Genomic DNA, 25,410 nt, shown 5'->3' with positions numbered 1-25,410 from the left:
GTTTTTGATTAAATAATAATGATAAATCATATTAAAAAAAACAATATATATATATATATATATATATATATATATATATGTATATATACATATATATACATATAATTAAAAAAACTTTATTACAAATGTTGATTTTTATATCATAATTTATTAATGCCTAAATGTCATGATTTTAAATAACTGAATATTAAAAATTTTTGAAATCTTAGAAATTATAAAATATTTTACAAATTTTCTAAAAAATATAACATACATACATACTATAAAAATAATATGTATATATATTATATTATAAATTAATAAAAATATAATTTATAATAATAAATTAATAATAATAATAAAATTTACATAAATTATATTATTATTATAAAATGGTAAAGACAATAAACAAAATAATAACCTGCAATTGAATGAGCTCTTTCATAATATTTTACAAGGAATTAACGAGAATCAAACGAATACATAGATTATGAAAACAGATATACCAGAGGAAATTTCGAAAATACTGACGTCGCAGGATATCACAATAATGTATATACCACATGAGCATGAATATATGATCGATGTCTAAATCAATATTTGTGAAAGACACATTAGTGTCTGATCAAAAGCAAGAAGATATCGAAAATGGAAATAACATTCATTTTTGCAATAAGTCTCAAAATTTGAAAAAGGAAATTTCAAGCAATATATACATTTCCAATTTCGAAAATAGTCTCGTCACAGGATATCACACAAATAAAACTTGATATAACTTATACAAATAAAAATATATAATTTTCTATTTATAATATTAATAAGAATATATTATTATAAATATAAATATTAATGTTATATAATTATTATATAATTAAATTTATAATTATTAATTTTATATTTGTATAGTTATATTATGTATACAAGTTATTATAATTATAAAATAATTACATTTTTGTATACAATAATATGCTTATACTATTTTTTTTAGACAAAAATTATTTTAAAAAATTTAAGCACTTGATTTGTATAATTGTTTATAGCTTTCAAGTAAAAAGTAAAAGTACATAAAAAATATCTTAATAAAATTATTGTATACTTCACTACTGCAACAGATAAAGTGACTTAAGAAGGAAGGGAAATGGCTGTACATATGTATACAAAAATAAAACAAGAAAATAGTTATTAATAGCAATTCTTATTTTATACAGGATATATTACTATTTCTATATTTTTATTTCGAATAACTTTCAAAATATGCATTAAAGAATATTTTACAAGAGTTAAATGATTCCAAATAGAACTTTTTGATCAGCACATTGGAAATGCTACAAAGATTTATGCCAAAAAAAATATCTTTATACGTTTTTAAATGATATAAGCTTTTTTAAATATATTCTTTTCCATCATTCAACATAAAAAAGTATCGAGGTCTTATAATTCTTGGATAAAACTTTCTTATGCAACATATTTTAGTTATTCAAAATAAAAATCTCATTTTATTTAAATTATTCATCCTGTATAGTCTATAATCTATTATGTATTATTAGCTGTATTGTATAAGAGCTGAATTGTAACAGTGAAGATTGAACAATGCATCTTCATTTTCTTTCTCTGATTCAACTTGATTCACCACTATTTGTGCAACATTTTGAGGTAAAAACACTTGTTCTATAAAAATAGTTTCAGTGCCCGGTTCCTCTATTATGGCAACACTTTCTTCCGATTCTTGTTGGACTAAATCGCTTGACTTTGATAAAGTATTTCTTCTTCGTTTCTCCTTAGACCGATTTTCATGTACCTTCATGTGTCGTCGTAGATCATACTTCCCGACAAATCCCATATTACAAGTTTCGCATTTGAATGGCTTATGCTCCGCATGATAGAACATATGTCTTCTCAATGCTGCACTAACTGTAAATGCTCTGCCACAAACATTACATACATGAGGCTTCTCACCCGTATGTAACAGTCCATGATCTCTTAAAGTAGCACGTTGATTAAAGCTAGAATCATCATGCAAAAAATATTAATATTGTTATGTTCCATATTCGTTAATTTTTTAAGAATTTGTATACACACAATACTAATATTTAGAATATAATAAATATTATTCAATGAATAATTAAACTAATTATATTAATACATTTTTATTATTCTTTTTAATACTCAGATTTTCTTATAAAAAATAGATCCTTTCATGACAACTTTAATTATATATTTTCTTTAGATTGTGATTTGAATATAATTTATATTTTGTCAATTTGCTTCTCTCAAAGAATAAAGGGAAGGTTTATAGTCAACATTTTAATATTATATATTTACTTTTTTCAAGTATAAATTGCAAATAATTGTACTACAAACCTTTTACCGCAGACTTCGCATGTGTAGCTGCGTGGATTTGAATGTATCCTTGTGTGATTTATCAGATTACCTCGTTGTGAGAATGATTTCTCGCAATACTGACATTTGAATGGCCTTTCGCCAGTATGTACGCGAATATGTGTTTCTAACGTACGATTGTTGGGAAAGCGTTTGCCGCAATATTTGCACGGATATTTAGGTAAATAAAGACCTTGGGGATCCAGATGACTGACCAGATGTCGCTTATAATTGCCTTTATGATTAAATACACGTGGACACTGATTGCAAGAGTAGGGTACGCTATGCGTCTTCATGTGAGACTCCAATTCCGACTTGGCCTTAAAGCGACAACCGCACTTTGAACAGCGATGCCGCGGAAAGTCGGAGTGGCACATCATATGCCTCTTCAGATATCTCTTTTTGGTATATCCTTTGCTGCAAATAAAGCAGGAATATGGTTCCTGTCCGCTGTGTGTTTTCACGTGTGCTCGCAACTCTCGATGACTCTCGCAATCCTTTTCACACACCATACAAAAGAATGGACCGGTGCTAGAAACGTGATTATCAACGGTGTGTAGTAATATACACGATAATTCCTCATAGTTCTGTTGACACAATGTACATTGATATTCGATCCCATTTTCCTGTTTCACTTCCTTTATCCGTACGATCGCGTCGTTTACACTCCCTAATATGTTATCTTTGGTATCAATGAAATAATCAGAATCAGATTCATCACTGTCTTCCGTTCTTGATTGTTCAATGTTGGAATTGCTATTGTTAAGCTGCTCATTTTTGCTTTGCACCTCATCGTCCACACTTTCACAACAGCGTTTATTTTCTTTGGTCAAATTAGAGTCCATAGGATTGGAAATGTGTATATTGCTTGAAATGTCCTCTTTTTGTTCAAGTTTTAATACGTTTATTGCAGAAATAAACGTGTTATTTTCGATTTCTTCTTGCTTTTGTTCAGACACTGTGTTTTCCACAAATATTGACTCAGACATTGGTTCAATCATAGATTCATGATCGTGTGGTATGTACATTATTGTGATATCTTGTGACGCCAGTATTTTCGAAATTTCCTCGGGTATATCTGTTTTCACAATTTGTCCATCCGCTTCATTCTCGTTAATTCCTTGTAAAATATTATGAAAGAGCTCATTCAATTGCAAGTTATTATTATTTTCTTTATTGTCTCCTCCATTTTCGAGCAATCGAGGTATATGATATTCATATTGTTGCTCACTCTTACTAATTGTCTCATCTATTTCAATCTTTGGATTCTCCAAAAAATCAGCATTATGTATAGATCTATCATCTGATATATTTAATTCTACAGACTCATCTATTTGTACATTGTTATCTTTACTGTCCTTATCATCTAATTCTTCTGTCTAAAAAAAACCCATAAATACTTAGCAAAAATGGAGAATATGAGAAGTTAAACAAATCCCATTAATATATCACATATTAGATATTAAAAAAATTTCATTAATTCTTTTAATATATATTTCTTTTTAATATATATTATAATATAAATTTCTTTCTAATACATATTACTTCTATTTTAATATGTTTAAAAAAGATCTTTACATCTTTATGTCTTTCAGAATTTATGTTGTAAAAAAAAGCATTGTTTTTGTTAAAAAAAATTGAGTTTTATTATTTATAATATAAATCACCTCATATTACTGTTATTGTAAAATTATTCTAATTTTAATTCATTTAACAAACAAGAAAGAGAGAAGAGAGAGAAAGAGAAGGAGGAAAAAAAGAAAGAAAGAAAGAGAAATTATAAATTAATATTATAATAATATTATTTTTATTCTCTATTATTATATTATCTATTACCTCGCTAGTGATCATTTGATTTTCAAGCATCATCCTGAATTTCTTGTCCGACTCTTGTACTTTTAGCCTGAAGTTATACAAAACCTGAGTTCGATAAGCACACTTAGTACAGAGCATGTTGGGCAGTCCATCAAACTTGTCAATCTGTTGAAAAAAAATCTTATTAATATATTGCAGCTGTACAAAATATTTCCATCTTCAATAATCAATTTTATAAAAAATATTAAATTTTAAACAAAGTTAAAATTTTTCACATAAGCTTGAGAATATAAATGAAAAAAAAAACAAATATATAATATAAAAAATAGATCATTAACAAAACTAACTACATATATTAGTGTGTGAATATGTATTACATAAATTACATTAAGTAAATAACATTACCAGACATTTCAATCTTATGCTTTATAATCTTCCTTAGTGGAATACAATACAATATAGATGAAATCGTTACATACATCTAAATGAGAAAATCGAGCATGTGTCAGTAAAATTAAAAAAAATTAAAGATTAGAGAATTTGAATTAAGTCATGTAAACAGTATATCATATGACTTAATTTAAATTCTCTGACCTTTAATTTCTCACTCTTCTCTCTTTCTTTATGCGTGTTAAATGAATTCATTTATTAAAAGTTAGAATAATTTTACAATAACAGTAATATTAAGTAATTTATATTATAAATACTAAATTCAATTTTTTTTAACGAAAACAATTTTTTTTTTTGGCCAACATAAACTCTGAAAAACATAAAGATCTTTTTTGTACATATTAAAATAGAAATAATATGTATTAAAAAGAAATTTAATGAAATGTTTTTAACATTTAATATGTGATATATTAATAGGATTTTTTTATATTTCATGTTCTTTAATTTATTATTTATATGTATATAACAATTTAATTTATTTATTATTTATATATATACCTATATATATATATATAATGTATTCCACTGAGAAAAATTCTATAGCACAAAATTGAAACTGGATAATATTTGCTTAATGTAATTAATTTCAATTTGTATAATACATATTTTCTCTGCTTTAATACTTACAAATGACTTTATTAATGGTCTATTTTTATATTTTATTTTTCAAAATATTAAGAAAGATAGAAGAATATTAAAAAATATTAATTTTAATTTTTTCAGTTTTTAATTAAAATATGCAAAGTAAAATAATCACTTAATATTTTATGAAGTCAAATTAATTAATATAACAAACGAGTAACAAATTAAATTAGAAGTTATTTGCATTTACAAGTGTCTTACATATATATATATATATATATATATATATATATATATATATATATATATATGTAGTTAGCTACTTTCACTTTATAATCTTGTTAAATTTTTTTTCAAAGTGTTTCTAATCAATAGATTATGTTGCACAAATGCTGTATAGCTGAGCATCAAAAATATATTTATGATAATATAGAAAACTTTATGATAATATAGAATAAAATTAACTAATGGAAAAATCTATATATAACATAATAAAGAAAAGTATATATACACATATATATATATATATAACTTATAAACTATATATATAATTCTATCTGTTTGAAGTAAAGTTGTATATTATTTTGAGAGTTCTTATCGAGTTCTTATCCCCTCTTCTAATTCAATTCTAGTCACAAATCTGGTTTACTGATCCTTACTAGGTTTAATTTATGATTTAAGTTAAAATCGACTCTTATGTCATCATATAAACAGCACAATAAACACAAAGGCCTGTATTTTGAGCTCATATTTATCGTTAAATGTGCTTTTAAATGTATACAAACACATGTATAAAAATACTTTTAGAGGCACATTTAATAATAAATGTGAGCTGAGAATACAGTCCAAAATTATTAATATCCTCTTTTTCATGTCTGCATTGTTATCTAGTGATAATACATATCCTTTTCTTGCTAGAGATTCATTAAGATTATAATGATTCGCTGTAATACAATTTATCAGTTATAAATTTACACAACTGATTAATCATTAAACCAAGAGTATCTCATGCGTTCCTTGTAAAACTTTTGGAAATCTTGTTTACCTTCAAATCTAAATTACACTATAAAATCGTGGTTAATTTTATCAAACACTTTTTTTCATATTTTTCTTTAAAATCTGTTATCGGTACCTTTAAATCTTTGTTGTGAATTTGAGTAGTTGCCTCTTTGGCAATTATGTCTGCTATTTCAATTACAATTCCTATTGAAAATGTTCGTAGAGGTTAAGTGCGCACTTTTTTATTATCCTGCATAATTGATTCAATATCGTAAAACTGAGTGATATTTTAAAACTAAATGTCAACTGAAAACAATCTTTTTACCTGAATGGATGTGAGCTCTGCAAGTTTATAAGGTAAATTAATCGTGCTGGTAGTTTTGTCATCGTACATGGGACACATTTTGCCGCCTTCCTTCATACATGCACGGCATTTATTTTCAATGCACGAACTGATATTCGAACTCATAATTTGATGCGGCATAACAACCAAAGTAGTTTTCTTCGTTTTGGAATCTAAATGACAGGAGCGGCGACGATCACCTCGGCAAGCTATTACGCGGCGTATGTAATATCAAACAATATTAAAGGGTGAGAGAAAACTCTGAAAGTGTTCCAAAATCTGCCAAAGTAAAGTAGTGTTGATTGACCAATCGGAATAAACAAAGTTTGTTTCTGATTGGTCAACCAAATGTACATACCTTTATTCCGACGAGGTAAAGGTTCGAACATAACTCTGTACGTGCATCAGTGGCGCCTCAAGTTTCGCATAGTTAATTAAAGATGTCGCTACTTCAACTGATTACTAATGATTTATTTGTACATTTGTATTTCTTTTTTTATATAAATATCGTGTTCTCGACATAATAAGCCACAAACCAGAGATGTCCGTAATTACTGCTAACAAGAAAAACTATACAGGTATGCGATAAAATGGATATAAAAATAGATAAGCTTATAAATATTTACAAAATATATATAAATATATCGGCACACATATATTTGTCAATTCGAAATCTATAAGGCAGATTATAGGTTTTAAGATGTTTTTATATATTACTATATATTTTATACTTGTACAATTAAGTCTCTCTTATCGTTTTCAGGTAAATTTTCATTGTATTAGGCAGGTATAAGCTGAAAATTGAATTTAATTGCTTTCAAATCGGTCACATAACTCGAGGTCGCATATCCTTGTTTTTCCTTCTTGAAGTTGAACAAAGATAGAGCACATTTATAGCGCCAAAAAGCATGCCTCTCTGAATGTATACGCATGCGCAGTTACGTTCACACTTGTGTGAGTTTCTCAAGAGCAAGCAGCATCGGTCGAAATTGTCGCTCCGTTTATCGTCCCTCTGTTATTGTTTTTAGACATCGTTGCAAGTGATTTTTCTACGCGAGCAAGTATCAGTTACCAGTAGTGCCGAATAAAGTATCGTATTGTGTTAATTCGCGCTAATCAACGCAACTGATCGCGTCTTAGAATCGAAATCGGTATTGTTCATTCGCGTTTGCCTAACCAGCCTCCAGGTTTCCCGCCTCGACGCGACGCGATGTTGAGGAAAAAAATGTCTCGATTATCTTTCGCCGTGTTGATTGGAATGACCGTGATTAACTATGCTCATCTCGTTCGATACTTTAATAGCGGTTGTCAAACTTGTGACATGAGTAAGTATTAAAAAGATGAGAGTAAAATACCGCGTTCTCTCGTTCTATTAATTTTACAAGTATAAACTAGAGGTATCGTAATTAATCAGCGAAATTTTACATTTTTCATACGCAGCTCGTAAATAAAGTATAATATCAAATAAAACGTGATATGGTTATTGTAACTTTAATTATCATTCATCAGAAAATGAGCGCATTGTTTAATATATTACGTATTGCATTTTCAATCATAAATCGTATGTATGAGTAATAATAAATATGCGAATTATCGAATAATATAAAGCAATTATCGGAATTCAGATTATAATAACTTGCAATTGCGATTAGTCGCATTTCTTATTACAGTGTTTTCGCATTACATAATATATATATTTTTTTTCATATTTTAATTATAGATATAATTAATATTTTAATTATAGATATAATTATAGAATATAATTTCGTGTCTTACATTTTATGTCTGAATAAATTCGTGCTAAATAAAAAAAAAAATTCTTTTAATAGTTTAATTATTATGTGATCTCATAATAAAGCATATATCGATACTTCTTATTTTCAACTTTTGTTTGCAACTTTTCAACTCGTACGATCGAGAGTATCGGGTGTGCTAATGAAGCAAGCGTCTTTTGTCGTTAATTAGTATGGTAAATTAATATGGGATTTCTTGATCGACTAACTGAGTTGCTCGATGTTCCGTATTTCTGCGCACTTTTCAAAACGACTCGTGCGTGTGAATAAATATTGGGAGTGTCGTATTAATAAAAAGTGTCAGAAGATCATTACATCGCACTATTAATCCAAGTGATTGTAGTTATCTACGTTTCCCGATTAGTTTCTTATCAATATCTATCATCATGGCTAAAGAAATAATGATAGATATTAATAAGATCTATAATCACATAAATAACCATTAGTAATTAATTAATATTTTTTTTGCTTTTTTAAATTTACATTTTTTATATTTTTGGATTTTATATTATTATATTTACATTTTTGTTATATATTATGTATTATATATTTTTTATTTTACTTTTTATTATTTAATAGAGATTTTTCTTATTTTAGAAATAGTTCATTTTTTATTCGCAGTAAAACTTAATTGCATATAATGATTATTTGATATATTATTGTGTAATCCTTACATTATTATAATTTTTATTATGTTGAGATTTTCATACAATAAGTTAATATTTATAATAAAAAGATTTTAATATTTTATAATAAAAAAAGATTGCAAAATATTTAAATTTTATTGAATATATTTGTAATCTTGAAGTATTATTTACTGCTTTATGTTATTTATTTTATTTTTTATTTAAGTGTAACAAAAAATATTGTATCTGAATTTATCTATTAAATTAAAAAAGAAAAAATCAAAAATTATATTTTAACAAGAAAAAAAATGACAAAGTCAACTAACAATAAAATATTTAAATCTTTTTCAGGTGATGCAGGCAAAGTGAACAGTGCAATGAAAACGGTGAAGTGAATACATTTTGCAGTAGTCGGTGAGTGAATACATTTATTATAAAATTGATTTCTCATCTATTTGCAATAATATTTTACGGAAAAATATAAAATATATTAAAAACAAATACTTATAAATTAAAAAAAAATGCAATGCATTATTGTTCTAAAATTTGTATTTAAATTTTATTTCTTTCATTATGATGTCATATAATACAGGATTGTTTCTTAACCTATAAAAATATTTCAAAATTATAAAATATATAAGAAGTAAACCCATTAAAATAAACTGATCATTAATAATACAAATTCATGTATTTTAATTTTTAATTATTACATTAGAAAATGCTTTGTTAACAATCATATGTATAAATTAGTATTTTAAGATTTAGTAGTCTTTTATCTCAATCTTTAGTTTGTTCTTATTGCAAAAGTGGGATGTGTTGAACTTAAAAATTAAGGAAGTAACTTTCGGTAGTAAGGACTGGCGTGATGCGTCAGATACAGCAATAGCAGGGATAAATTCAGATAATAATTGAAATGAATACTTGGCCGCGTATCGTACGCGAAGTTCGGCGAAGAAAACCGGGTTTATTTTGCATTAAGTTCCTGTTCGCGTCGTTCGCACTGACTGCCGTTTATAATGGACAACCCAAGCGAGCGTAAACTTTGTATTGTAAACGATTTGTCGTTTTACATGCTGTGTTTGTTAGGTGAAGCACGCATTTGCATTGTTCGCGATACAATTAAGTCCTTCATGCTTAATCTAGTTTATAAAGCTTCTGCTTTTCATATCTAAAATGTGAAATATTAATAAATTTATGAATTCATTTTACGTCTTCAATATTTAAAAATTTTATAAGGTATTTTTATATTTATATTAAAAACATTGCATTTAACTTGTAAAAATTATATTTCTAAAAAATATTATTTTATAAACACTTTTTAAGCGATGCATTTTAATATCAATTTTCAAAATTTATTTTAATTTTTTATTAAATTTAATCATCATTATAATATTAATGATTTGGTAATAAAAATATCTTTATAGTAGTAATAAATTCGTCTGAGAGTTTACTGCAGTGAGAGGAAAGCAGACGATTTCACGTTCACGTACATCTCTTTAAAACTGTTAGCGCTGAATTAATTGAGCCAGGTTAAAGTCTTCGCGTACTGAACCGACTTGTAAAGAGATAGCAAGGTAAAGAGAATTATGGATTACTCACTACATTCTCTACATTATAGTTTCATTATGTTAGATTGGTACATTATACAAAGATATATTTAAGCCATGCACGTTTCTATAAATCAGTATGTTGAGTTTTATCGAGCCAACATTTTCTTGCAAAACTCAGTCGTAACAAAGAATAATAACAAACATTAACTACAGCAAAAAAAATATAAATTTTAGACCCAAGGTGTCTACTCTCTGGAAAAATATGGGAAACCAGGAATTCTCAGGGATTTCTTTTGTATCTGAGTAAATCAGAGAAGTCTCATGGAATTTTATTAGGATTCAGGAAATTTTTTCGAAAATTATCTTTTTGATAATTTTGTTCTCAATTGTGAACAGTCAACCGTGTGTCTAAAATTGGCGTGGTTCTTATTTTGTGGAAATTTATTAGTTGTTGAGAGTGATCTAGTTTTATTTTTAATAGTTCTAGAATTCTTGATAGATTAAATAAATATTTTTAGCTATTAAACAAAAAAATAGCTTGGAATAAACCAAGACACCGAGTTCACGCTGCTTACTTTGTTCATTGACGATTTTTTTAGCATTTCTTAATCAGATTTTAAACGTTTGAAAATTTTACAATAATTATACAAAATGTTCTATACGTAAACATTATTAATAATATTAAACAAATCATATTAAATAATATATAATATTAAACTAAATCGAGATGCCGGACATATAAGTGCCGAGATGAGACACTTGTATCTTCGCTCGTCTATAAGAAATTAATTACGCATATATATGTACAGGAAGTGTCATTAATTTTTTACAAAAAAATTTATGCAGATATCAATACATTTATATGCATAAATTCATGTGTAAAAACATTAATGACCTTTTCTGTACATTACTATATAATAAAGATGATAAATTATATATTCGATTATGTATTTATTTGTACAGCAAAATGACTTGAATAATTATAAATATTTGTAAAACATAATACTCTATAATATTTGTATATATAATTATTATTGAATAAAAATATTGCGAACCATTTCTTGTACGTATTCAACGATTAAATATATTCTAATTTTTATTATTATATTTTCTCCGTGTAAAGAAAAATTGCTTTCGCGCCTATATTTCGACGGCTATTTGCTTGACTGACGAACGTCGCGAATTTTGTAACATTTCGAGGAGTACCAAAGTGTCGACGGATACCTGCATGTCAAAGGATATATCTAACAATGAATTCGTCGTGAACAGTGATTCGGGAGGAAGTGAAATACGCGCGAACGAGTGTCGGAAGTGTCGAAGTGAAAGACGGACGTTCATTTCATTATACATATCTATTAATCCGCAAAAAGGTACACATCGAATTTTTCGTATATATGTAACGCGCTGCACGTGATGATTTTGTTATCATTCGTACGACGATACGTAAGCGGGAAAATACCAGTCTGACATAGATTTCGAGTATCAATAAACATAACATGTATCGAAATTGGCAGTGTCGTGCAAAATGTCGCGCGAGAGTCTTGTGAGTGCTTTTGAAGATGCATCAAAGGATTAGGAGAAAATGAGCAGGTCTAGGAATGCACCGGGCTTTGTGGAAGCAATCAGATAATTTATTACGTATGAGATAATTTATTACTTATTACTCGCGGAATTATTCTTTGGCGCGATTATCGTATAACATATTTTGTACAATTTATGCAGTTCTTTATCATTAAAAATTACAAGGAATATATATTTAATATTCAATATTATGTTAAAATATTAAATATAAATAAATAAATAAATAAATAAATAAATAAATAAATAAATAAATAAAAATATACATATATATACATATATTTATTTATTTATTTATTTCTGTTTATATATTCAATGTTTTAATATAATATTGAATATAAAGTACATACTTTGTAATTTTTAATGATAAAGAAATGAAAATTTTATGCAAGAAAAAATGCTTATCTTATAAAAGTTATTCAGTTTTTTTAGTACATTTAGAAATCTAGCACTTGAAACTAAAGAAGCTCCTTCATATGAATAAAAAAACATTAGAAAATATATATATAATAAAAATATGTATATTTTAGAGAAAGTTGTATTAAAAAATTTGGAAAATATTCTCTTTACTTGGAATTTTAAACAAAATTGCCTGGAAAATTAAGAAATTTTTTTACAAAATCTGACATCTTTTGCGCATCAATTTTACTATTGATAAAATGTTAACAAAAAATATATATGCTAAAAGTATTTATATTTTTGTATTACATAAAATAAATAATAACAATAACATAGTTACGACATTTAATATCGGATTAATTGATTTGCTACATATGTAATCTGAATGGTTTATTTCATCTGTTTCATTATTGTGCAACAAGCAATCTGATAATTTCTTTATAAGAGTTGCAAATTAAATTTACTGACATTCGAATACAAAACACGTGTAACAACAAGGTTGGTTGATAGTGGATGAATAACAAACTATGTATACGCTGTTCATACCTAGCCGCATATTATACATATTGCATCATAAGCTTTCCGGATTACACTAGTGTGATTTACGCAAGCTAAATTATATATTCAGATACTAGTCCTTAAATTACTTACTCAGTTTCCTCCACGTTCATTAACTACTTGTTGCTAAGTCATTTTTTTATTATTATTTCTTTTTAAGAGAAACTTAATTTAATTAATATGAAAATCCATAGAGTATATAACCCGAAAAATGATAATATTTATAACTATGCAATCGGATTTCTGAAATATTATTATGCAATTTGACAACTGCTTCTCTTGTTATTAAGATATATGTATAATGTTCTATGAATTTTCTGAAAAATTATTTAAAGTTGAATGAATAAGAATTAATGTTAAGATTCGTATCTTTACGATAACTATATTCTCAAAAAATAAGAGACAAATTTTATACATACCATACATATACACACACACACATATATATATATATATATATATATATACAATGTAACATTATTTCTTATGTTACCATATTTTTCTTTTATCATTTTTATTATTATTTCTTATAGAAAGCATCAAGGTGGAAGCGCGGTTGATAGAAAGAAGGAAGGGTTGTCAGTTGTTGGAAAAGGATGGGCTACGTTCTCGAAAAGAGTGGCTCCTGTCGATCCATCCTCACGCGAATCAATCGGCTTTTCATCTGCGCTCGTTGAAATAGAAGCATCAACGGAACATCGTCGTCGTCGTTAGATTTATTTATATTTTAATTAAAAAACATACAAAGCAAAACATAAATTACCAATGTAATTCAAACGTGTAGCAAAAAACGCAATTAGATCAAAGTGATCGTGAGAAGATAAAATTCGTTAAAACTTGTGCTTTTCAAGAAAGAAAAAGAAAATTAGCTTACATTAACACATCATTAAACACCCACCACAATTTTCTCCTTTTAGTCTAATTGTACTCGAGCTCACGATCGTCTTGATCTAATTGCGCGCTATTTTTTGGTGTACGTTCGGAGTTACGTCGATAATTACGTTTCGCTTTGTATACTTTTTAATTCAAATAATCTTAACGAGGACAACAACGGTGACGACGATGATGACGACATTCCGACGTTGCTTCCATTTCGACAGACGCTGATGAAAAGTCGATCGATTCGCGCGGGGGTGGATCGACGGGAGCCACTCTTTTCGAAACGTGGCCCATCCCTTTCGAACAACCGACAACCCTTCCTTCTCATCCCCATGAACCGCGCTTGCGCCCCGATGCCTCCTATAAGAGGCTGAGCGCCTCTCGCGCCGATTTCAGTCTGTCCCGCGGTACCGGCAACGCGGTTGTCGTGCGCGCGTTATTACGAATCATCCCCTTCGAGGACTATATATTCCCATCATGATGCTTCCCGGTTTCGACTAGCAAGAGCGAAAGAGAGAGCGAGAGAGAGACAAAGAGAGAGCGAGCGAGAAGAGCTCCTCTTTTCCTCCCTTTCCTCCTCCTGCCATCGCGATAAGCCAAGCAGCGTCGTCGTCGACGTCAGCAACGACGTTGCTCCTCCTGAACGACCAGCGTACGTTGATATAAAAAGAGAACGATACAGTAGTTCTGCCCATTGTTGCGCGGACGTGGCAGCGGCTCCTCAGAACTGCTCTTTGTGGAACCCCTTCTCCCTACCCCTTTCGCGGCATGTGGTTGTGTCTTTGTGTGCATTTAATTAATAGTAAACGCAACTCTCTTTTACGGTGGATATTCCTCTTTATGTTGCTAAATAGTGCGTCGATGGAACACAATCATTTTTCGTTGTTCGATAGCGGATATGCAACTATCTGATTGGTAAACTCTGGACGAAGCTATCTTTAGCTATTGTATATTTTGTGCGCAATAGATATGTCTTCTTTCGTTTCTTTTTTTTTTTACGATGAATAATATCGTCGTTTTTCGTTGTTAGCCAGGGAAAAATGGAGGTTTTTTTATGTTATTGTTAGATGCTAATTTGTTGAAATAATTGTTTGATAATGGAATGCAGACATTTTGTTATTTTGTGATGAACAAATTCCTTCGTTGTTTAGATACTATTAAACTTTGTTATATCAAACTTTAATTAATAATTAATTCTCTGAATTTGTTTAGTTGTTTAAATAAAAATTATATTCTTGGCCAACAGTTTTGTAAAATACAAATATATTTAACACTTAAGATATATAAAAATAAGACAGTATTTTTTTTACTTTAAAATATATTTTATACTTAAATAAAATGCAATATATATATTGATATAGAAATTAATGCACTGAATTATCAATATAGACTATTATATTAGTCCTACTTAAATTCTGAAATTTAAATATATGAAAGCCTATTTTTCAACATTGCGAATTTCTTGAATATTAGCTGCGTGCAAGAACAGCAGTCTCCATTGAATTAATCCAATTAATTAAACCATAGCGTTAAGCTTTTATCTTTCCCTAGACTATTTTGAGCTTAATATGAGCTTATATAATTACACGATAAAAAGATTAAACATTTTTTTTTGTTTTTTGTTAGTCATGTCGCGGGCGTTCAGAAAGATTTAGGGAAATAGGATATCGGGCACTCTCTTTCTCTCTCTCTCTCTCTCTCTCTTCAGTTCTAGCTGGAAAACTAAAGAGAGGTGCAGTTGGCGTTTTGTATTTCGTTGATGTCGCCGTTGCCCGTTGCAGCGAATGCGAGGATGGGTAGTTCGTTTTTCGTTTTGTGATACATGCACCAGTGAAGCTTCCGTGATGCTTAACGTATTAACCGCAATGTCGGTCGCGTTGATAACATTGATATCGTTTGCATCCGTTAACTTTTTTAGATAAATTCATTGCTTGCGGAAGATTCAGATTCATTTCTGTAATTTTCTATATGCATCGTATATTTATAGGTGAAATAATACATAAATCCGTATATTTGTTATATAAGTGAAATAATATATCTACGATAAATTTCAAGATAAATAAAATTATTTTGTCCAAATTTAAATCGTTGTTTTTTTTTGTTAAATTTATAATTTCAAAGTATCTTTTGTTAAGATTTTTAAGTAGAAAAGTCTTAATATTTTTTATAGTATTTTCAATTAATAAATAATAATAGCTAAAGATTTGACAGCTTAAATAAAATGTCATATTTGATTTGACGACATTTCTAAGGAGAAGCCAATGTATTTTATATACTCTCAATTAACTTAGTAAATGTGATAATATCTCGGCAGCAATATCTCCGCTATCGAATGGATATGTTAGCTAGAAAAAACGAAAGTGGATCACTCGCAAACGAAGGAGATCTTCGCCTATTGAGAAACCACCGATAAGTGGTAAGATACTGTTGCAGGATATCAATTGCGTGGGAAAGCATCCCGTTGCAAAGATGGCGTTTAATAGCGTTTTGTTTTCTTTTCTATCGAGTTTTATTGATTACAATGTTCAGAGAAATTAAAATTTTAACTTTCCAAATATCTACCTATACGCGTTTCGCGTAAAATGCTTTAAAATCCTGAAAAGTTATAATATTTAAAAAATTAAATTAAAAATTAACTACTGAATTTAAATCAAGATGAAAAACAAATATTTAACGGAAATAAAATGCTACCAAAATACTCATATTTATAACGAGGGCTGACTGCGCTGTTTGATAACATTGTTTGCTAATTTTAGAACTTTCGTCAGCATGCAATTCAATTTGTCGTAAATTTTAGTTACTGCATGCACGTATTCTTCTTTAATGCAACAATTTGTCGCATTAAAATGTGCGACGACAGGTACTCATTTCGTGCCTTTTTTGTCATCTCGATATTTGACGGATTCAGCGAGAAAACGTCTGAGAAAATTAATATTGATTTGTCTTCGTATTTCATCTTTATATTAATAGCGTGCATCTGCAAAAAATATAACAAATTGATAACATGAAGCCCAGCTTTTATTGAGCATATGGAACATCTATGATTTATGTTTGTTACAAGGGCAAATAATAATTGATTGAAATAGTGAAATATGAAGACTATCTTAAAGAGATATCTTAAAGAAAGTTACTTCATGTACTTAAGTACATTTCTTACAGATTACTTGAAAATATGTAGTCCATTTATATTGAACAAAAATTCAAAATTTATCTCCTTCCAGAACAGAAAGGATTTTCTAATATGTAAATTGAATACATATGGAATGTTCGTTTTATTGTATACGTATCTCTTAACACAGCTTCAAAAATTACATTAAAACTATTAAAACTTTGTTATTAAAGCAAAACAAAGTCAAAAATTTTAATTACATTTTATTACTGCATTCATTAATAGTAATGAGTAAAACATTTTATACATTGTATTTTTGAAGCTCAAGTTGTAAAAATAATTGTTCGAAAATTGTTTTTAATTTTAAATTACGTATTTGTGCTTAAACAAAGCATGTCAAAGATTGACATTATTAATGCTTTTAATAACTTTTTCTGTATGTATGCTGCAATTTATTGCTTAAAGTATGCTAGAAATTTATTGCATATGACAGATGCTCATAACATTGCGTATGCAACGGCAATATACGACAGGAGAAATATGTCTGAGTAACCATAAGTCGCGGCGTTCATCCACGTCGAAAATTATTTATGACATTACCAACGTATCTATACTGCGATCACGATGATTAGCATCTTGTTAAGATCTCAAAAACATGATAGAACTGCAAATATCTTTGCCTTTATTTTATTGTTAATATAATAAATATTGAATAAAATCAAATCTGTTTCACATATTCTCTCTCTTTTTCATATACACATATTTTGTATAACATTATAATATATTTAATTCAAAAGTTACTTTCTTACATATTTATATGTGTGTGTATATTTAAACTTTTTTATTTCTTATTTATTTTTATATCTTTATAAAAGCTTATTTTTTATCCTGAGAAAATTAGAATTAAATAATTAAAATATACATATATACAATTTAATTTATGTGGCGTACATCAATAAAGTATATTTAAATTTATAAAATTTTTTAAATATTTTTGTTAATACTAGTATTCTTCGACTTTTGCACGAAGAAATTGAAATGCAATAAAAATTTTAAAAATAGTATAGTTTTTATAATTAATGAGCTAACTAAATAATGAGCTACGATCTATTTACATTACGAGCGTTTTATTGGGTAATAAGATAGAATAGTAAGTAACCCTTCGAAAAAGATGCATCGTTATTGAGGGAAACTTCATGCTTACGAAATGCTGTACGAATTCGATAGACGTCGGAGAGACATTTATCACGGTTTTATAAAGATACATTAGAAGTCACCAATTTCGGTATCGCTCCAATAAATTTTGATCAGGTCAATGTTAATCCTAAAATGACGCATTGAGAACATTCGGACAAAACAAGATGAGGTCGGAGACCGAGTTAAATCTCCGTTAAACCACTTATTGTTAGCAATCGCCGTGAGAGAACTCGCTTTGCGATTCCGCTTGCTTTCCTTTCGGATCAGCGATCTCATATTGAAGTAGGAAAGTTAGAAGTGAAGAAAATGATGCACTTGGCGCACACTCAAGTGGATTAAGATGAAAATGTATAAGATTACTTTTAAATATGATACTCCAAAATCTATAGATTTTAAATATATTTTCATATTTATAATGTATGTACATTTCAGAAAAAATGCAAAATGTATTATATAATATTTAAAAGTACAATTATATATATAATATTGTGCAAAGAGAGAGTTTGTCTTTAAATATTAATTGTTAATAAGTTTCTAAATGCTAAAATTTTATTTTATAATTAGATACATTTTATAAAGCTTATAAGTTGCATTTTTAACGAAATTTTGAAACGCTCAAAATTCGATAAAGTAACTTAAAATTTATTAAATTGTTACAAAAATATAATTGCACAAAATTTATAAGAATCTTACATTTTATATTATACATACATACATATACATATACATTTAGATATGTATACCATATATACAGATGTTTTGTAAAATCAATTTTAAAAGAAAAGACTTAATCTTTTTATAAAGTGCTAAACTTTTAATACATGCTTGTAAAAAAGTCAAATTAATTTTTTTATAAAAAGCTTAGATTTTTTTTTAAAAGCTGAATATTTGCAAAGAACTTGCAACATATATATAAATATATGAAGCAAATATACTATTTTAATTTAAGAAAATTTTCAACATGCAATGTTTAAATATGTTTATTATACACTGTACTTAAAATAATGAAAAATTTTATCTCAATTTATTAAATATCAAAATTTATCAAGGCAACGATTGATCATAATTTCTTCATCGCGTTTTATTGCGTTCAATATAACAGCGATGCGTTAAAAACATTTGATTGAGTTATCTTACGTAGATTTGCTTCTGCTGAAATGTGCAAATTTGTTTTCAAGGTTGGATTATGCACAAGGGAACAGCAATTCGCATTTATAAATTCGTAAACTGCACACGAGTACATACGTCATACGGAAGCGAGCACGTACGCAAATTATCTCTCGAAATAACTTACTGGAGATAGAGAGGCGCAGAGTTTCTTTTGGTGCCTGTTTGCCTCGTGCTCCAGTACTACCATAATGTAACGCGACAGATAATAATGTAACGACATGAGATTTATCGCGTGACATCTCCGTAAAATTTATGCGGTCGTCACGTTCCACTTGCATAGCATCTCGACATACTATCGTATCTTCAATTTGTTACATCGCTGTATTTTCTCTCTTTTTATATACTATATATATATATATATATATATATATATATATGTGTGTATGTGTGTGTGTGTGTGTGTAATATATAGATATATGTACGTGTATGCATTTAATATTTTATAAAGATTATCAACACACTAATGCAAAGTATTAAAATTTGATTTTCTTTTTCGCGCAAGTAACGATACATTACGAATCTTGCATGTAATGTACGCATTGTGTATCTCAATCAATCATGCATGATTGGTTTATACATCTATAAATCGGATTTTGATAGTGAATTATGCTATCATTAAAGCTAGATGAATATTGATTGTTAAACATAATACTGAATAGAAACAGTCACGTGATGCACACAACATAATATAATGACTAATTATTGTTTGTATTATAACTCACGTAGCATAAATTTATTATTAATATCATTGTTAACATTAATCACGACATTTTCATATAAAATGTAACGCTAAAATATGTCGACGTTTTCATATACCACAGTTACATTCAAATTTGATAGTTTTTGATATACTTTTCTTGTTTTTGCAACTGCTATTTCAGCGGAATCATCGGCTATTCTATCAGAAAGAGCAAAGCAGAAATATGCCACATGTTAATATGCAAATTTGTGAAATGTACAGAAAGTACAAAGGTAATTCAAAACGCAGGAGATTCCTTTTGTTTGCATTCAGCATAAATTTAAATTTTTTATCGGTGAAAAATCAACTTTCTATCTCGAGGTTAGCGAGAAAATCCCACATGATGTGATAACTTACGCAAATCCACATTTTATTGCATTTTTATTTACATCTTTCACGCAATATATATATATATATATATATATATATATATGCATACACGCACATACACATATAAGAGACATAGAGATCATATATATTATATATATGTCAAAAAAATTTTAAATATATATTTTTTAATGTAAATTATTATTCCTTTCTTTTGTCGATTATATGCTATCGCTTTTTCAGACTTATAAAATTGTTATTATGTCTTTTAAAGGTTTACATTGAATATTTTTCCTAGTCTTCAATTAACTATAGTTGCGATTTTTGATGTAAACAAAATGAATCATTGTACAAAGTTTTTAAACTGGATTAAAATTAATTTAAGTCAATCATGAAGTTTACTAGTAATTAGTTATCCAAATGTCTCTTGAGTTGCCAAGTCGAATTTTCAATTTACAATTTTGTGGAATTGCTTAAGATCGAAATCGAAGTAATTAAAGAACTATTTATACTAACAAAAATTAAATAAATTGCTTTAATTAGTCATTGTTTAGTTTAGAATAAAGATTTGAATAAGAATTTGACTCTTTTGTCCATTATTCGTATCAATTATTCGTCTTCTATTTTTAAACATTTATGTATAAATTTGATATAATGTTCCCTTGAAATTAAAATAAAAAATAGTTTAAATAAGCATTCATTGATACAATGCTTAAGCGACGACAACAGTAGCTGATAATTTATAAAACACAAAATATATTCAAATTTTACTCACAATTAAATTTTGTATTTTTTTAAATAGATGTGTAATACGAAAGATGCATGCACAGAAAGATTTTTTAGATATAATAAACTTTATGAAAATGATAAGTAACAATTTAATTTTTATGCAGATAATGAGAAATGATAATTATAAATTTTCACACACGCGGCGGCCTCGCATAATGTTGATATATTTTTTATATATCTTTATAAAAATATTATAATAAAGAATATTTTATTTTATTTTATATATACGTATATTAAATATATTTTAATTATGTCCAAAAGATAAAAAATTTAAAATATTTTTACATGCTTTATATAATAATATAAGATGGATTGAAAAATACTGACAATGAGTAATTAATTTCATAAGTAACAAAAAATGAATTAATTTGCTCACGAATACTTTGCTATTTTACAAGAAATAGATAAATTCTAAATTGCTCATGGTTACTCCATTCGATATTTCTCCTGACTTTTTCCGTTCTTGTTTATTCTTTACTACTTCTTTGTAACACTTACTCGACATGTTCGTGAAAACTCGACTTGCTTGTCAAAATATAATTAACTACAACCGCGGGAGAGCACTAATCAACAGATTGTAGTGGCATTTCGCACGGCACTATACTAACGTTTATTATACACTGACGCGAACATTATTATATCACAATGGAAGAACAACGCGGAAATTACAATCGTACAAAGCTACGATCTGACGCTCGAAAATCATACTAAAGTCCATCACTCACTGCGGTTACGTTACATTATCTATTGTTAACAAATATTAAATTATTTTGTTCTAAATAATTGTATTATCTTGTATTATAATATAAATGTGAATAAATATACGAAAATAAAGTTTAACAGAATGTAATATTTGAAACGTTACTTTGCTGATCATTTGCGTGATATATTTTGATCGAATAAACTACGTAAATCTCGCGAAATCTATTATTGTTAAATGATTGATTAAGATTGATTTGATATTTAAACCATTTTCGTTATTTGAAGTATTTGATTCGTATTTATCATTTTGCGTTTTCAATCCGAAAATTATAAACATATTATGATAATAATGAAAAATTCAAAATGTGATACAAGATATATAATTTGATTTTGAACATATTTACAGATGTAAATATTGCAATAAAATATTGTATAATCCCTATTTCCTATCACTTCGATCTTTATTGTAAATGAACATACATTGATATTTAAATGAATATACAGAGTGTCCCAAAGCCAAAACTAATCAGCTGTCAATTTGAATGCAGATAGTGAGCAGAAAAAATATAATATCTTCTAAAAAAGGATATTTGGTAGTTTTATTTACATATGGACTAAAGACAAATGAATATATTCTTATTATTTTAATAAATGTTTATAAAAAAATGCTAAATATTGATAATCTCAATGATATACAAAAATATATTTTTTTTCTCTTTTTGAACAGCCCAAAACAATAAGAGAATTGACCAGAGCTGTGAGAGAAACAGTGAATGGCATCTCGAAAAAGTTATTACAAAAATTTTTTTTATTTCGAGACTTGATTTCCATTTTAATGGTACGCGTTTCAAATATATATTATTAAGGTTGTCGTTTTGACATTTTTTGATAAAGATTTATTAAATAATAAAAATATTTCTAATTATCTTTAGTCCATATAAAAATAAAACTGCTAAATATTCTTTTTTAGAAGATATTTTATTTTTTGTTCGCTATGTACGTTTATAAATTACAGCTGATCAATTTCAGCAACTTTTTATGGAACACTATGTATACATATATTATGCGAAATATGTGTTTGGATAATAAATAATTGCTACGATATATTTTTATCGGGTGTCATTTATCGCGAAAGTTAATCAATCGTGAAAGTTAGTAGTTGATAATTATATTATATAATTATAAAGAGAAAATAATCGCGTGTTTGATATCTCAGTAATTCTCGGAGTCGCATCTCTCGAGAGAGGCTACTGTGATGACAGATAGAGTAGTTGCGTAGCTACATACCTTCCCGTTTCAGTGTCACTGCGCAGATCATAACACGACAGCAGTATAAACAAAACGAGCGTCGAATTCACCAGCACTTAACATTCTGTTTACATCACACCTTGTTGTGTGTTTCATTCGCGCGGCGAACAGAAAGGTAGCGCGGTGCGAATCACTCTGTATATTATAACAATAATACAGTCATGATAAATATTGATATTTAATGTGATTATTTTTTACAATTATTAATTGTCAACAATTAATACGATGATTAACAATTCACACGATTCTTCTTCTTCTTAATAAGAAATTAATTTTTTCGCTACGCGCAATTTCAGGAATGAAATTATCGATATGTTATTTTCCAATTTCTCGATCATTACATTGTGAATACAGGGTAAAACAACTTTGAATCAAAACGGTGCTATGATTTAATTAATTAATACATTTAATACATATACTTTACAATATTTTATATTTGTTGCAGTAAAAAATAACGATGAAAATTCAGCGTTTATATCACATCGATGATTTGTCGAGATATATAATTTATTTAATCGAGATCGTGCGAGCAATCAATAAAGACGATATTTCAGAGCGGTCCGCGTAACCATCTTCCAGTCACTGCGCAAGTTATAACAACACAACAGCATCATAAACAGAACGAGCGTCGAATTTTCCAGCATATACATAACATTCTGTTTATGCGAGTTGTTGTCATTCGCGCGGCGACAGTCGAGCAGAAAAGTATAGTGATGTGAATTGTGTATCATAATGATATACGTGATGATATTAGAGGACGTTTAACGCGATTATTTTCTACGATTATTAATTAGCAACAATTATTACATTCTGTAGATATTTATCTTATTAATGCGTATATTTTTATATTTTTATATTTATTATATCTTATATTTTTATATATATTATTTGTAATACAAAATAATAATTATCCTAAAACATGAGAGCTTTTGCTTTTTGTTAACAATAGAGACAGTATTGTTATGGTGGCATATAATTTGATTTTTGAATGTATGTAAAACAGATTCTAGTTTTATATACATACATATATATATATATATATATATATATATACACGTTTCTCCCGTTAACCGGTTAGCATTAAAAATATTTGGCAAATTATATAGTGCATATATTTATTCTAATGATTAGTGCGTGTGATTGTAATTAAGTATGTTTCCGTGAGTGAATATTATGAGTCTTATGAAGAGGCAACAAAGAATGAACCTCAAAAGAAGTCCATAGATGTATGAAACAACGGCGTACGCAGAAAACGTGAGATGAATTAACTTTATATAACTTATATTATGTATGTATGTCTATACATATGCATATACAATTTAAAATAAATAATTCAATATTTCAACATTCTTTTAAAGATTTATAACTATTTAAATTATTAATATGAAAATTAAATTTCTCTTTATTTCTTTAAGTTTTTTTTTTAAGTTTATATTTAGCTAAAAATATTTTAAATATCAATCTAAATCAAAGGACCTTAAATAATTTTAGATACAAAGTATAAATCTTATTAAATCCGATGCTAAAAAATTAAAAACAAGTATTATTAATATTTACTTAAACATGTTGTCCTCTATGTTCGTATAATAACGTGCCAATCTTCCGTTTGCTATGCTTCCGTTTGTTTGGAAACTCATTGGTTTCATAATCCTTCTGCCTCATGCAAATATATATTGCAAATGCAAATATAAAATGCAGCTGACGCCACGCTATGGACAAGAACCGCATTAAAATACTCGAACAGTGCATCGAGCTATAGGTTTACTGGATACCACGGATAAATTGCTAATATCCGTGCAGTAGATGATAATTGCTTGTCAACTTTAATTAATAAGTTCACGTGCTGCTATATTATTGACAAAATAAGATTAAATCTAATTAATAATAATAATTATAAATAAGATTGTAGGCACTTAAAAAAAACCATAATTTTATTTGTTAATATTATAAAATATATAATATTAACAAAATAAAATTCTACGGTTAATAAAAGATAACAGACAAACTATAAAAAGTAACAGACAGAATTTGTAAAAAAAAAGATAAGATTCTTTATTTATACATCTATACAGTTTATTTATTAGTATTTATTCTCTTTTGATATTGTACATAAGATGAAAAATTGATATTATATTTAAA

At 27.6% G+C, this 25,410-nt stretch overlaps 2 protein-coding genes and 1 long non-coding RNA gene across 13 annotated transcripts in view; 1 reads left to right on the top strand and 2 right to left on the bottom strand.

Annotated features, from left to right (window-relative positions):
* Nucleotides 1-1,155: 1,155 nt before the first annotated feature.
* Nucleotides 1,156-6,806, bottom strand: LOC140666970 (uncharacterized). Of its 3 annotated transcripts, none has more exons than XM_072894530.1 (4): nt 6,530-6,806; nt 4,195-4,338; nt 2,341-3,737; nt 1,156-1,982 (listed from the first exon to the last, which is right to left on the bottom strand). In XM_072894530.1, the coding sequence occupies exons 1-4, from the start codon at nt 6,686-6,688 to the stop codon at nt 1,523-1,525; spliced, it is 2,160 nt and encodes a 719-aa protein (XP_072750631.1). In that variant the 5' UTR covers nt 6,689-6,806; the 3' UTR covers nt 1,156-1,522. The 3 variants fall into 3 exon arrangements, with proteins under 3 accessions (XP_072750631.1, XP_072750632.1, XP_072750633.1); XM_072894531.1 differs by lacking the exon at nt 6,530-6,806 and adding an exon at nt 6,338-6,454; XM_072894532.1 differs by lacking the exon at nt 6,530-6,806 and adding an exon at nt 4,579-4,654.
* A 238-nt stretch (nt 6,807-7,044) lies between these two features.
* LOC140666712 (uncharacterized) lies at nt 7,045-23,864 on the bottom strand. Its single transcript, XR_012046822.1, has 3 exons — nt 23,696-23,864; nt 23,251-23,406; nt 7,045-7,101 (listed from the first exon to the last, which is right to left on the bottom strand). It is a non-coding gene; the product is annotated as an uncharacterized lncRNA (long non-coding RNA).
* The window catches only part of LOC140666700 (metabotropic glutamate receptor 8), a 111,834-nt gene continuing 93,973 nt past the window's right edge, over nt 7,550-25,410 (top strand). The window contains exons 1-3 of one of the 9 annotated variants that reach the window (XM_072894178.1): nt 14,260-14,582; nt 14,785-14,845; nt 16,245-16,346. Coding sequence is in view for 1 of the 9 variants with exons in the window: in XM_072894172.1 (XP_072750273.1) it covers nt 24,500-24,525 (26 nt within the window). In the remaining 8 variants the exon portion in view is untranslated. Of the gene's footprint in view, nt 7,873-9,317; nt 9,381-14,259; nt 14,583-14,784; nt 14,846-15,204; nt 15,918-16,221; nt 16,347-24,321; nt 24,526-25,410 lie in introns of those variants that run through there. The other 8 variants (XM_072894180.1, XM_072894179.1, XM_072894176.1 and 5 more) reach the window with 8 other exon arrangements.

Source organism: Anoplolepis gracilipes, chromosome 6 (assembly GCF_047496725.1).
Source record: "Anoplolepis gracilipes chromosome 6, ASM4749672v1, whole genome shotgun sequence".
NCBI lineage: Eukaryota > Metazoa > Arthropoda > Insecta > Hymenoptera > Formicidae > Anoplolepis > Anoplolepis gracilipes.
The sequence above is the reverse complement of the archived record's forward strand: the minus strand, read 5'-3'. Positions and strand labels throughout refer to the sequence as shown.